The sequence below is a fragment of the Leuciscus leuciscus genome, assembly GCF_965113295.1.
Source record: "Leuciscus leuciscus genome assembly, chromosome: 2".
NCBI classification, from domain to species: Eukaryota; Metazoa; Chordata; class Actinopteri; order Cypriniformes; family Leuciscidae; genus Leuciscus; species Leuciscus leuciscus.
The window spans coordinates 3149939-3166244 of record NC_138726.1 but is presented as its reverse complement, the minus strand read 5'-3'; the positions used below and the strand labels follow the sequence as shown (position 1 = coordinate 3166244).

Sequence of the window (16306 nt, the reverse complement as noted above, 5' to 3'; positions counted from 1 at the left end):
CCGGCTCAAAGTTGCAAGGGCGTATTTTCCGCTCACGGGCACCAGGGGGGTGCGAAACGACCACCATTCAACCCGAAATAAGTAATATAACTAGGGATGGGGCCGATCCGATCCAGTATCGGTATCGGGACCGAAACCAGCGTAATTCACGTATCGGATTTTCCCGATCCAACCTGCGGAGATATCCGATATCCTTGAGTCATGTCTGCGCTTTAACGTTGTCTGCTGAAATGACTCCAAAAGTGATTCCCGCCGGCTAGTCTGCTAGCTGGCTGCAAACTGCGGAATGGATTTCCTGAACGGAGGCGCGGCTCAATGAGACACAGAGTTATGAGACACGCCACCGCTCAGGAAATCCATTCCGGAGTTTGCGGCCGCTGTGTGGAAATTCTTCACACTGGAAACACCGCAGAGCAAGACAGCAAAATGCAATGTTTGCAAAGCCGTAATTCAGAGCTCGTTGAAGCTCCCTCGCGTGTCGCGTCGTACAACACAACGAATGCAATCAAACATTTAAAAAAGCACCACGTTACTGTGCGTTCACACCAAACGCGAATAGCGCGTCAAATTCGCGTCTGCCGCGTCTAGTTGGACGCTTGAATATTTTGAATCCATTCGCGCGCCCAGAGCGAAATTGACGCTCGTAAAAAGCAAAAGTTTGAAGCGAAATTGACGCGCGTCTGAGGCGAAATCCGCTTGTCTGTTTGCACATGGCTGATGTTGATCGAGCATTCATCGAGAGAGTTACAGCATCGGAGCGAGGATCACCCTTTAGATAGTGTGTGTGTGTGTGTGTGTGTGTGTGTAAGATGTTTACACTTGCACTTTTCTTATATTTCAAGACTCAAAATATTTGACATTTTGGGAATGTAATAAATATTGACATGACCTACAGTTGCATATTTGTTTTCAGAATGGGATTTTTCCTGTTAACAGGATTTACTGTTTTTCTGACTTCCTTTTCTGACCTTATACTTACCATACATGCATAAATATGTAGGCCTACATATCATACTTGCCTGTTGAGAGGAGTTTATTTCAGCATCATATAAAATAAACAATAATGATACTAAAAATATTAAAGCAAACACAGCTCTGGTATCGGAATAGTATCGGTATCGGCCGATATCCAAATTCAGGTATCGGGATCGGATCGGAAGTGAAAAAATGTGGATCGGTGCATCCCTAAATATAACCATTCCAATAGTCTCAGCCTCAGACGTCACGCCCACGGAACGTTGGCTAAACGTCTGATGCATATGGTACACTTAACTGGAAACACTTCAGGAATGTCGAAGTCGTCATCTGATTGGTTGAATTTTATCGGATTTCCGGGGGGCGCGAGTGTCGCGTTTATTTTCGGTCCGCCGGGAAACAAATGTCATGACGCCAAAACCCCTCGTGGAAGAAGAAAGCCGTTGTTTTTACAACTAAGACAATGAGCGCTTACCACGATCAACTAAACGCTGTATTTTCAAAAGTATGTGAAGTTCGCGGCTCCATTGATACAGTAAACTTGCACAAGGTTCTTGAATGAATAATTTATTAGATGCACACCGGTCTGTTATTGTAGGGACATCAGCATTATATTGTCACGCCCCTAAATATGACGCGGTACAAAACAAACTGTGATTGGTTGTGTTACATGTCAGTCAAACGTCCTCTTGGGCGGTCCTTGGCCAAGAAATGCTGCGATAGAGTCCAGACCTTCTGCCGTCAGTCTGAAGGTCTGGCTACGCGAGACTACCATTCCAATGACTCCGAAGCTGTTCAGTTAAGGTAAAAAAAGTTACTTAGTTCACCTTTAAAGCGTAACTCTTGCCAAAATGCAACCTAGGCTCTTTTTGTTAATCTACCCGAGGCAAACTTTCGTTTAAAAGCATCATTAGAATGGAAACGCCACTTTTAAGTTTGACCGTATTTTTGTTTTCGGTCAAATTGCCTTTTGAATTGGAGTGTTTGGGGCACGACTATGATAGCATCAAAAATCACTATATTTAAAACACTAAGAAGGCTCGACACAACATGAAACTGTGCTGGAAGTCTCACCAGCGGCTCTACACATGAACTCCAGCATGGAGAACAGTGTTTGTGGACACCAAGGTTATTATAGTTTTGCTTTTTTAAATTAGTTTTTATTTTAATATCATTTTCAATTTTGCTTTAAATTTAAGTTTAGTTTTAGTTAGTTTCATTAATGTTTTTGTTAGTTTTAGTTTAGTTTTTATTTTGCAAACACATTTCTATTTATTTTTTATTTTATTTAGTTTCAGTTTTAGTTTTAGTTTTAGTAATTATAGTTTAGCAGAGCAAACAGAACACTTCCAGGGTAGACCAAAGCGAGACGCATAATTTCAGCAAAGTTTAATGTTTGCCGAGATTACAGTTAACTCTTGTGCAGACATCTTAATAATAAAAATTAAAATAATGGTTTGAGATTGAACAAAGCACCAAATAAATGGAACTTAAAAGTATACAAGAAAAAAAAAAAAACGATGAAAAATACAGACAAACTAATTCATATTAAAGATGAAATCTTGTTCAACATTAGTTTACTTTTTTCAGAGTGACACTGGTACATACAACAACAAAAAACAGCTAAATTAATCTGACAACCTGCTGTGAAGCCAGTGTGAAATAATGAAGTATAGTGAAATAATGAAGTATCTATGCAGTGTGTGAGTGTGTATGAGTGTGTACATGTTTTTCTATTGTGGTGGGGACTTAAACCTGAATGCACACACACTCATGGGGACTTGTGTCACTGTGGGCCTAAATTAAATCACACAGAATGAGTTTTTTTGAAAATGTGTGTGATGGGTCGATTTAGGGGTCGGGTTAGTGTGTGTGTGTGTGCGCGCGCGCATGTGTGTGTGATGGGTATGTTTAGGGGTTGGGTTAGTGTGTGTGTGTGTGATGGGTATGTTTAGGGGTCGGTTGTTTAGTGTGTGTGTGTGTGTGTGTGTAGTAGTGTCTCCACATGGATAACAATATTTTTAGCAGAAAAACTTTTGTAAAAACAAAGATAACAACAGCACCTTTCAGCCTGTCAACCTTCATGAAAGCATGACATCACATTAAAGGTATTTTTGTGCTTGACGGACTTGTTTTGCTGTTGCACCCGCGTCTCGCAAATGAAAGGACATTCCAAAAACGCTTCGCTCAAGTTAAAAGTTGTTCAACTTGCTTCTCATTACCTTGAGTTATTATTTCCCATTCCACTGCCACAGACGCATCCTTTATGAACAGCAGCTTAGGACTAGCGATGTATTCGCTGGTCCATCATTGAGCGCGTCACAGGACAGCGGTTAATCGCCTCAGCAACTTCACGAGTGTGAAGCGCCATTTACAGGCATTTCCCTAAACAGCCACAGGTCAGACTTTCCACCAAAGTAAAGAGCTTATTAAATACAAAAACGATTATTTATTTTTGCTAATTATTATTTTATTTCAGTTAGTTTTTCAGTAACTGTTGTCAGTTTCGTTTAGTTTTAGTTTTTCATTTATTATGAATTTCTTTTCAGTTTACGAAAATGTTTTTTGACCAATAGTTTTAGTCTTAGTTTCAGTTTTCGTTTACGAAAATAACCTTGGTGTACACAGAGTTTACTAAAAAGAAAGATTTTGAACAACTCACTGTCTCTGTGTCCGCCCGCATTTTGACAGTCAAAAATAGTCGATCTCCGAATGCAACGTAACCATAGACAGTATATAAACTGGACACAGCGACCCCATAGGTTTCAACCAAGCGGCAACATTCTAATCTGAAAAATGAAGCCTACCCGGAAGTGCGAAAAACTGCAATACATCGAAAATCCGCTAGGGGCAGGTCCCAAAAGGGAGCAAATGTCCATACACCCCATGTTAAAATGTCCGTTTTCACAGCATAAATTCATGTTTTTACAGGTTGGTCCCATGGACTTTTATTGTATTTTTCGATAGGTTCCGAGTGCCTGACAACTGTGAGGGGGGTGATTTTTTTTCTAACTCGTTAGTTTAGATCGTATTTAGATATAAAATGTATGACAAATAAGGGCGCGATTGACAGCTTGATTGACAGCTGACAACGAGCATAGGCTGCGCCGAGTGGAATTCCTGAAATTTGACGTCTCGGCCATGATCTGACACAACACATCATACCTGTAAGTTATCCTTTCTGAACATTTGTATTGAAATATGGCGCCGCCCATACCCCCCATAAACGGCCTCAAAACTGTTCTTCAGAAGTCTATGGGTGACGTCACAGACGCTTTGTCCATATTTTTTACAGTCTATGGTTTCAACGGAGAAAAGTGAAGCAAATTAGAAGCACTCATTTCCTGATTGCCGAGCGTACTGCGCAGACTCAAACTGAGCTTGACGACGTGGATGTGACGTGAGCAGCCTGTCTGACAGTTGTAAGTCTTCTAGGAGCTGTGCCAAGAGAAATCTGAATCATTCCCTTCCGAAACTTGCAGAGACGGAGAGCGTGAGTAGGAGCTGTCCATGAGCTAGGAGCAGGAGAAACTTTACGATTCTCTATGGGCTTCTCCCTTGACTTTATCGGACTTTATGCCTCCACGTCCCCCCGATTGACTGTGAGCTTCTCCTCCTGTCTCTACGGTAATTTCCAGAGAGTCGCGTGGTTATGACGCAGTCGTTAGCCTGTTTTTACAAAAACTGCTTCTACGGGGCCATAACGTAAGATACAAGGTAATGGAGCATTTTATACATTGTCGTGTTTCTTAAGAAATAAATAATGGACAAATGGAGTCTTTAAACGCCTCAGATGTAAAGTTATTCGCTGTCAAAGTGACGCCAAAATGAATGGGAGTCAATGGGATGCTAACAGCAGGTGAAGGCTTGTTAGCCAATGGCGGCCGCCGGGGGTGGTACGGAAATCGAGCGCTCGATTACCCCCCTGAACGTAACAGGGAGGAGAGTAAAGATGGAAAGCTCCTAAAGCTTAGTTCCATATAAATTCACGGATGTACTCAGTGCCATCCCCTCCCCCATTTGGTCTTTCTTCAGTGGAGGTTAAAACATCTGCAACACACACAGAAAGTATCTACACTTATATTTCCTAACTTTCATCATATTGTGTTTGTAGTTGCGTGTTGTCAAGCTTAACATGTCCACCCTGTCATTGTGAAATATTAATTAATATAAAAACTGATTTTCTGATTTTGACCCAACAGTTACAGTGAGTTGTTCAAAACCTTTCTTTTTAGTAAACTCTGTGTCCACAAACACTGTTCTCAATGCTGGAGTTCATGTGTAGAGCCTCTGGTGACACTTCCAGCACAGTTTCATGTTGTGTCGAGCCTTCTTAGTGTTTTAAAAATAGCGATTAATGATGCTATCATAGTCGTGCCCCAAACACTCCCATTCACAAGGCATTTAACCGAAAACAAAAATACGGTCAAACTTAAAGCAGAACCATGCAGCTTTGCCGATTTCGCTTTTTGCCCGCGGGTTTCTCTATAGAGCTCCCCCTACAGCTTCGGAATAGATATTTGACAACACTGTCATCAAAACTCGTTGGCGACTCTCCCCCTCCCATCTTCTCCCGCTGGTCATGTGCATTTGTTTTCAAAGAACCCGGCGAATGCACGGAGCCATGTCCACTGGTATGTATGATACAAAGAAGGCTAGCAAATAAATGTTTAGATAGTGGCCGTTTCTCAATATGCGTTCTTGTCTGTACTTGTGAACTTGTGAAACGTCATCATTCTGCCCAAGTACTGTCCCAATACACAAGTTTGCATTTTGGCAAGAAGTGTTCTTGACACGCCCATTTTACAGAGGATGCAGCGGTTGGTAACTTGTGTGAACTTGACGGCAGAAATATCCCAGCATTAATTTCGGCATTCGAGGAAGGAGTTATGTTTGGGTTATTTAAACCCGTTATTTAACCCGTTTAAACCGTTATTTAAATCGCGTTATGTTTGGGTACTGCAGACGGCGTCTGTGCTGGGGTATTATTGCAGCAAGAACACATCATCTCAAACTGTCAGCGGCGTTCTGTGTGCTCGTCGCCTTGTGAGTTCATTCTTCCAAGAACAACTAGCAAGAGTGTTCTCCCCAAGAACACAAGTCCGTTCTTTGCATTCTTGGTTTTGAGAAACAGCCACTGTATGTGTGCAGTGCCGTAAAGCAATTTGTTACATCGCGAGACCTGATATCACGTGATACTTCCTACGCTGAGGCCGGCGGCCCAAAGTTGCAAGTGTGGTTTTTCCACTCACAGGTGCTCGGGGGGTGTGAGACGACCACCATTCAACCCGAAAAATGTCATATAACCATTCCAATGACTCCGAAGCTGTTCGGTTAAGGTAAATAAGTTACTCAGTTCACCTTTAAAAGTGGCGTTTCCATTCTAATGATGCTTTTAAAAGAAAGTTTGCCTCGGGTAGATTCACAAAAAGAGCCTAGGTTGCATTTTGCCGAGAGTTATCCTTTAAGATTAAAGTTCCCTCTTCATTCCCTGTTATGTGAATCCTGGTTGTGGTCCATGTCTGTTTATTTCTTTGCTCACTGTGTGTGAAAGCTGGTAATAAAATAACCGCAATAATAACCAAGTATAGAGTCCAGTTGAATGTTTCTCTCGTCTCTTGTGGCCCTCACAGAGCCCAGGGGCCCAATAAGCATCCATCTGCAGACAGCCCACTACACCACGCTTCACTGGACATCCATGCAAGCTAGGGTGTTTGTTAGTGTGTGTGTGTGTGTGTGTGTTTGTGCACTCTTGTATGTCTGACTGGAGCTGCAGACGTTTTATCATTCTCGAGCCGTGGGGAGCAACTTTCCCCCACGCAAATACACAAAAACAATCTTCACAGTCAGTGCTGTCACCGCATCCAACCGCTCCTGTGTTCTTCTGTGTGTGTGCCACCTTTATATTCTCCTGTCCGACACCGAGACCCAGCGGATCATCCATCGTCCTCCACCCGGACACACATCGATCCAGAACTCTCTTAATCAGCTCTCTGGAGCTTCTCTCTTCTTCCCGCTTGACTGCCTCTGTTCATTCAACATCTATTTTACCTCCGTATCTTCTCCAATCCCCATCAGCCTGTGCTGGAGGTTCAGAGCCTCTGTCAGTCTCTCTCTCTGGAAGCTTCGCGTCGTGATGTGAGACGCTCGGAGGAATCCTGGTGATTTATTACAGGGAAACTGCAGCACCGTCAGTTCATTTACACACACTCAGAAGGAGACACAGGAACAGAAGGACGCTGCCCAGTGAGGCGCAGAAACTGGTTCAATACTGGCCGAATTGTTCAGCGCACTAAAGTAAACAAAAATGCACTCAAAATCAAATATCGAAATTTATAAATGTTAACAATATACAAAATTATTTAAGAATCCACTGTGAAAAAGCAGCGTGCTTATACTGTAAAAAAAAAAAATCGGTTAAATTTACGGTAAAAAACTGGCAGCTGTGGTTGCCAGATATTTACTGTAAAAATACAGTAGCAACATTTTAGGTTTTACAGACTTAACTAAAATTTACAGTAAAAAATGTATTTCATTATCTGATATATTGTTAATTTACCGACATACTGAAGTACTAATTTCTGTTTTCTACCGTTGTAATACACTGACAACCACCAATCACAGTAGTTATTAGAGTCACATGATGAATTAAAGCTCATCACAAGCAGCTTTTCCACAAGCTCAGATAGTTATTACTGATATATAGAAGCTGCACAGTGTCGAACACTAAACACCATCATGGTAACACACATGACATTTAAAAAATGCAATAAACATTAATTTAACAACATTAAATGTAACATAAAACCCTAATGTACATAACTGATTAGAAAAAACTAAGAAAAACTATGAAGAAACAGTTATTTCAACAAAAATACATCAAATGTGAAGCGTCACCCGCAGGGAATTGTGGGAATGTCAATTTACGTTTTTTCACTGTAAATTATTTCTGTCAGGACCACTATCGTCAAATACGATTGACAATTAGCATACCAGTTAGGATTAGCGGTATGGTTCTGTTCTGGGCAGCCGAGCTAAGCTTGATTATTATAATGATTTGTTCTTTTTCTCGTCCAAAAACTTCACATTTAACGGTATTTTACTGTAAAATAAATAATAAAATAAAACGGTTAGATCCATCACAGTTATTCACTGTATATAGTGCGGAAACTTTCTGTTTACCAATTTAACAGTTTTTCACTGTAGCATTTTTACAGTCTTTTACCGTTAAAATCATGATTTATTCTATTTGCACCTAAAATTTTAAAAGCACATTTTAAAAAGCTGCACTTGCAGATAATATAGTATAAAAGAAATAAAAGGCCACTTACATGTACTTAAAGTACTTTCGTGACTTTGTTTCTTAACAAAGAAAGTACATTTAAAGTACATTTCTAATCATTAATGTTTTGTGCTTTAAAGAAGTGGACTTATTTTGACATGTTGACTATACTTGATTTAAATTTTAACTGTGGTGTGTTACTCAAAATTACATTTAAAGTAAAAATGTACTAAATTCTAACTTAATCATTACAAATGTGCAATTACAAAACTGAAATACAAGTTTGAATAGAGATTACAGTAAAGTATATTTTAGATGTCTATTATAAGTCAGTACATTCGGCAGTGCACTTTAAACATATTTCAAAGACGATAGAAGTAATTATGAAATTGCATATAAAGATAGACTTAAGTTGGTCAAAAAGCACTCTTAAGTTCAACTAATTGCATTTAATATAAATTATAATGCATTTTCATACAAATAACGAGTGCCTGAAAACATTACATGCACTTAATTATAGATAATTCTATTATTTCTATTCTATTATTTCTGATATATTTTTTCACAAGGGAATGTCCTCTGAACTTCGAAGGTTTCATGTCACTTGTGGTTTGAACACACTTGCATAATGTTGATTTATGTTTTTATGGATCTCACTGAACCCGTCAGTATCAGAATCTGCCACCGAAGTCACCGATGAATATGAATAGGAAATAACAGTAGAATTTGACCGTACAGGCTCCCTGTTATGCTTAGTTGGATTTATTGATTTGATTCAGCGTTGTTTTTCACTGCTGTACGTGACCAGATCAGGACAGACACATAACACTTTTCAAATGGACGTCCATGTATTTATTTATTTTTTCTCCTACTTTAAGAGACTAAGCCATTAATCAGTAAAATTCCCTGGAAATGTGGCTCTGTGATGCTTTAAAGGGGTCATGACACTAGTTCCTTGAGGTTCACTAATGTTAATAAAGTTTTTTGGCACTAATAAATAAATAAAAATATACGTGGAAAAAGGATTATTTTCGACCTTCATTCTGAGCCTTTGTCTGAAATGATTTTAAAGGCACTTTTCAGGGATTATAAATGCTTTGTTTATAATGAGGACGTTTTAAGCTCTGAAACTTGTAGGGTGTTTTAATGGGACTCTTATGAAAGATAAAGGAATAAATGGATTTCTTGAGACCCCTTTAAAAGCTTTGCATCTGAGTGTTCTGGATGTATATGACACATGAAAGACTGGCCTGAGATTCACAGGACGAGACAGTAAGAGACTCTTGAACGAACCACGACACTTGTTCTCTCACAAACCAATACAATGACTTATCTGTAGATTTACTATCAGTGAGAGCGAGCGAGAAGAGAAGAGAGAGAACATCTGTGCCGTAATCACTCTCTCTTACACTAGACCACACCGCCTTCAGACCTGAACACACACCTGTGTACACACAGCTGCACACGCACACACACACACACACATACACATACACATACACTCTCTCTCTCTCTCTCTCTCTCTCACACACACACAAACACTTGATATCACATTAAAAGAACATCACTGATCCAAATAAATTAGTTTATTTCAGAATTTCATTACAAAAATATTTGATTTCTTCATTTTAAATCGACAGATAATAGTCGTCAGTTCATTACCACTGTCTTAATTTAAAACAGATATTTTTTAATTCCATTCTATTACCTGCTAAATAAAGAACCACAAAATCAGGCCTATTAAAACCAATACAGTGCTTTGCATCATGGGTAATAATCGAATGACTCGCGTCGCCCTCTACTGTCCAGTGAGGAGATTCCACACTCAAGATCTGATCCAGAAACAGTTTCCCAGTGTGTGGTGGAGACTCTCATCTCTCTGAAGACTGATCTCGGATCAGACACGGTTCAGTCAGAGCGAGTCGGGAAAAACCGGGATAGAAGCTCCTTCTTATTCACCTTTCCCATCTGGTTCCTGGGCATGTTTTCCACCAGGATCAGTCCTGAGGGAATGGTGTATGAAGCCATGTGCTCTCTGAGAGGAGGAACCAGAAGAGAAGGCACACTTTTAGAAGAATGAAGAAAGAAATCATGTATTTCTACAGTCCGTTGTTATTTGATATAAATAAAATATACATTACAAATATAGTTACAAAAGTTATTCAGTCAAGAAGAAGTGAATTTTCTCTTTGTCTTTTGTTGTTTGATTAGTGTTATTATAGAGATGGCAGGAATATTAGTGTTATTATAGAGACGGCAGGAATATTAGTGTTATTATAGAGCAGGAATATTAGTGGTATTATAGAGCGGGAATATTAGTGTTATTATAGAGCGGGAATATTAGTGTTATTATAGAGCGGGAATATTAGTGTTATTATAGTGCAGGAATATTAGTGTTATTATAGAGCGGGAATATTAGTGTTATTATAGAGCGGGAATATTAGTGTTATTATAGAGCGGGAATATTAGTGTTATTATAGAGCGGGAATATTAGTGTTATTATAGAGCAGGAATATTAGTGTTATTAGAGACGGCAGGAATATTAGTATTATTATAGAGCGGGAATATTAGTGTTATTATAGAGCGGGAATATTAGTGTTATTATAGAGCGGGAATATTAGTGTTATTATAGAGCGGGAATATTAGTGTTATTATAGTGCAGGAATATTAGTGTTATTATAGAGCGGGAATATTAGTGTTATTATAGAGCGGGAATATTAGTGTTATTATAGAGCAGGAATATTAGTGTTATTAGAGACGGCAGGAATATTAGTATTATTATAGAGCGGGAATATTAGTGTTATTATAGAGCGGGAATATTAGTGTTATTATAGAGCGGGAATATTAGTGTTATAGTGCGGGAATATTAGTGTTATTATAGAGCGGGAATATTAGTGTTATTATAGAGCAGGAATATTAGTATTATTATAGAGCGGGAATATTAGTGTTATTATAGAGCGGGAATATTAGTGTTATTATAGAGCGGGAATATTAGTATTATTATAGAGCGGGAATATTAGTGTTATTATAGAGCGGGAATATTAGAGTTATTATAGAGCGGGAATATTAGTGTTATAGTGCGGGAATATTAGTGTTATTATAGAGCAGGAATATTAGTGTTATAGAGCGGGAATATTAGTGTTATTATAGAGCGGGAATATTAGTGTTATAGAGCGGGAATATTAGTGTTATTATAGAGCAGGAATATTAGTATTATTATAGAGCGGGAATATTAGTGTTATTATAGAGCGGGAATATTAGTGTTATTATAGAGCGGGAATATTAGTATTATTATAGAGCGGGAATATTAGTGTTATTATAGAGCGGGAATATTAGTGTTATTATAGAGCGGGAATATTAGTATTATTATAGAGCGGGAATATTAGTGTTATTATAGAGCGGGAATATTAGTGTTATTATAGAGCGGGAATATTAGTGTTATAGTGCGGGAATATTAGTGTTATTATAGAGCGGGAATATTAGTGTTATTATAGAGCGGGAATATTAGTGTTATTATAGAGCGGGAATATTAGTGTTATTATAGAGACGGCAGGAATATTAGTGTTATTATAGAGCAGGAATATTAGTGTTATTAGAGACGGCAGGAATATTACTATTATTATAGAGCGGGAATATTAGTGTTATTATAGAGCGGGAATATTAGTTTTATTATAGAGCGGGAATATTAGTGTTATTATAGAGCGGGAATATTAGTGTTATTATAGAGCGGGAATATTAGTGTTATTATAGTGCGGGAATATTAGTGTTATTATAGAGCGGGAATATTAGTGTTATTATAGAGCGGGAATATTAGTGTTATTATAGAGCAGGAATATTACTGTTATTAGAGACGGCAGGAATATTAGTATTATTATAGAGCGGGAATATTAGTGTTATTATAGAGCGGTAATATTAGTGTTATTATAGAGCGGGAATATTAGTGTTATAGTGCGGGAATATTAGTGTTATTATAGAGCGGGAATATTAGTGTTATTATAGAGCGGGAATATTAGTGTTATTATAGAGCAGGAATATTAGTGTTATTAGAGACGGCAGGAATATTAGTGTTATTATAGAGCGGGAATATTAGTGTTATTAGAGACGGCAGGAATATTAGTGTTATTATAGAGCGGGAATATTAGTGTTATTATAGAGCGGGAATATTAGTGTTATTATAGAGACGGCAGGAATATTAGTGTTATTATAGAGCGGGAATATTAGTGTTATTATAGAGACGGCAGGAATATTAGTGTTATTATAGAGACGGCAGGAATATTAGTGTTATTATAGAGCGGGAATATTAGTGTTATTAGAGACGGCAGGAATATTAGTGTTATTATAGACGGCAGGAATATTAGTGTTATTAGAGACGGCAGGAATATTAGTGTTATTAGAGACGGCAGGAATATTAGTGTTATTAGAGACGGCAGGAATATTAGTGTTATTATAGAGCGGGAATATTAGTGTTATTAGAGACGGCAGGAATATTAGTGTTATTATAGAGCGGGAATATTAGTGTTATTATAGAGCGGGAATATTAGTGTTATTATAGAGACGGCAGGAATATTAGTGTTATTATAGAGCGGGAATATTAGTGTTATTATAGAGACGGCAGGAATATTAGTGTTATTATAGAGCGGGAATATTAGTGTTATTATAGAGACGGCAGGAATATTAGTGTTATTATAGAGCAGGAATATTAGTGTTATTATAGACCGGGAATATTAGTGTTATTATAGAGCGGGAATATTAGTGTTATTAGAGACGGCAGGAATATTAGTGTTATTAGAGACGGCAGGAATATTAGTGTTATTAGAGACGGCAGGAATATTAGTGTTATTATAGAGCGGGAATATTAGTGTTATTAGAGACGGCAGGAATATTAGTGTTATTATAGAGCGGGAATATTAGTGTTATTATAGAGCGGGAATATTAGTGTTATTATAGAGACGGCAGGAATATTAGTGTTATTATAGAGCGGGAATATTAGTGTTATTATAGAGACGGCAGGAATATTAGTGTTATTATAGAGCAGGAATATTAGTGTTATTATAGACCGGGAATATTAGTGTTATTAGAGACGGCAGGAATATTAGTGTTATTATAGAGCGGGAATATTAGTGTTATTATAGAGCGGGAATATTAGTGTTATTAGAGACGGCAGGAATATTAGTGTTATTATAGAGCGGGAATATTAGTGTTATTATAGAGCAGGAATATTAGTGTTATTAGAGACGGCAGGAATATTAGTATTATTATAGAGCGGGAATATTAGTGTTATTATAGAGCGGGAATATTAGTGTTATTATAGAGCGGGAATATTAGTGTTATTATAGAGCAGGAATATTAGTGTTATTAGAGACGGCAGGAATATTAGTGTTATTATAGAGCGGGAATATTAGTGTTATTAGAGACGGCAGGAATATTAGTGTTATTATAGAGCGGGAATATTAGTGTTATTATAGAGCGGGAATATTAGTGTTATTATAGAAACGGCAGGAATATTAGTGTTATTATAGAGCGGGAATATTAGTGTTATTATAGAGCAGGAATATTAGTGTTATTAGAGACGGCAGGAATATTAGTGTTATTATAGAGCGGGAATATTAGTGTTATTAGAGACGGCAGGAATATTAGTGTTATTATAGAGCGGGAATATTAGTGTTATTAGAGACGGCAGGAATATTAGTGTTATTATAGAGCGGGAATATTAGTGTTATTAGAGACGGCAGGAATATTAGTGTTATTATAGAGCGGGAATATTAGTGTTATTATAGAGCAGGAATATTAGTGTTATTAGAGACGGCAGGAATATTAGTATTATTATAGAGCGGGAATATTAGTGTTATTATAGAGCGGGAATATTAGTGTTATTATAGAGCGGGAATATTAGTGTTATTATAGTGCGGGAATATTAGTGTTATTATAGAGCGGGAATATTAGTGTTATCATAGAGCGGGAATATTAGTGTTATTATAGAGCAGGAATATTAGTGTTATTATAGAGCAGGAATATTAGTGTTATTAGAGACGGCAGGAATATTAGTATTATTATAGAGCGGGAATATTAGTGTTATCATAGAGCGGGAATATTAGTGTTATTATAGAGCGGGAATATTAGTGTTATTATAGAGCAGGAATATTAGTGTTATTATAGAGACGGCAGGAATATTAGTGTTATTATAGAGATGGCAGGAATATTAGTGTTATTATAGAGCAGGAATATTAGTGTTATTATAGAGCAGGAATATTAGTGTTATTATAGAGCAGGAATATTAGTGTTATTATAGAGCAGGAATATTAGTGTTATTATAGAGCAGGAATATTAGTGTTATAATAGAGCGGGAATATTAGTGTTATTATAGAGCGGGAATATTAGTGTTATTATAGAGCGGGAATATTAGTGTTATTATAGAGCGGGAATATTAGTGTTATTATAGAGATGGCAGGAATATTAGTGTTATTATAGAGCAGGAATATTAGTGTTATTATAGAGCAGGAATATTAGTGTTATTATAGAGCAGGAATATTAGTGTTATAATAGAGCGGGAATATTAGTGTTATTATAGAGCGGGAATATTAGTGTTATTATAGAGCGGGAATATTAGTGTTATTATAGAGCGGGAATATTAGTGTTATTATAGAGATGGCAGGAATATTAGTGTTATTATAGAGCAGGAATATTAGTGTTATTATAGAGCAGGAATATTAGTGTTATTATAGAGCAGGAATATTAGGCTGCTGTCACTTTAAGAGCTGCACGGATCCAATATACTGTTGCATGTGTGTGTGCAGCTCTGAAAGCACAGGAGTCTCACACACTTGAATGGTTTAAAGTCATATTGAAACGCTCACAAAAGAATCAATAAGAGGAATCGAAATTTAAATTTTATAACAAGTATCCAAAGTATTGTATTGTATTCTGTATTCTGGAAAACCCTACCCCAACCCTACTCCCCCTCATTAATTTTTTAAAGGGTAACTAAACCCTAAACCAACTTTTTTTCGTTAATGATCTGTAAGAATGGGGCTAGTGACCCAATGTTTGTAATAGCATAAGTATAGTTTTTCCTGCTCAACAACTGAATCTCTGATGACTCAATAAGTGCAGTTCACCTTTATTCCTCAAGGTGGCGCTGTCTGATACACATTGATGACCCGATGTTTCACTCATAATTACAGCAGGCATAAAACACAAGAATATCCCCAGCAAAACAGTGATTTACTGCAGAGCAAGTTCTGTACGCAAGCAAATATTAGTCACTGATAGCGGCACCAGAAGAAGCTCAGAGATCAAATATTGATTTTAAAGACGTTGAAAACGATAGATATATGAATATGAGCAGATGTTGATGATGATGGATAAAACATTTGCTCAAATTTGACCCTTCCAAGTTCTGAAAGGTAGCGAAATATGCTTTATTTTATTCTTTTGTAATTGTTATTAAAATATCAGGAGAGTTTTATACTACCGAGATCCATCCAGATCCGGGTCGATAAAGACCCGATTATGTAATAACGCCTTGTGAAACATTCCTGCATTTAAAGGTTAAGAAGGTCCAAGACTGCAGACTTTTCCTTACGAAGAAAAAAAACGTACATTCTGGAAAAACAAAATCTTTAAAAGAAGATTTTTAGCTTTACAAAATTCAACTCTGGCAGAGGAAAGAAAATAAAGATGTGTCATAATTTAATCCTGCTAGTTTTATATGGAACATGTGGTGAAAATCTCTTCAGGCAAAGACTCTAATGACTGTGCAGATGTGAAACGTCACAAGTGAAATACACACATAACTACAGAAAATGACACAAAAAAACCACTCCTGCATATCTTTTAACGCAGCCGTCGTCCTCTTTGCTGGAACTTCTCTTGTATTAAACGCTGCGAGACACATGGAATTCGATTAATTCCACAAACAATGAAATCAGCGTGAAATAAAGACAAATACTAAAAGGCAGAGTGGAGCGCAGAGCTAATTAAATGTTTTGCATTCTCGCGGTTGTCAACAGGCCCGAAGCCGTCTTTATCATCTGACGTGTTTGTGAGTGT

The 16306-nt window shown here is 37.5% G+C and overlaps 1 protein-coding gene across 2 annotated transcripts in view; it reads right to left on the bottom strand.

The window, feature by feature from the left end:
- Positions 1–9828: 9828 nt before the first annotated feature.
- The window catches only part of acsf3 (acyl-CoA synthetase family member 3), an 81975-nt gene continuing 75497 nt past the window's right edge, over positions 9829–16306 (bottom strand). For both annotated transcript variants that reach the window (XM_082160973.1, XM_082160974.1), the window contains exon 10: positions 9829–10292. In XM_082160973.1, the coding sequence (XP_082017099.1) occupies positions 10166–10292 (127 nt within the window). In that variant the 3' untranslated portion in view covers positions 9829–10165. The remainder of the gene's footprint in view (positions 10293–16306) is intronic.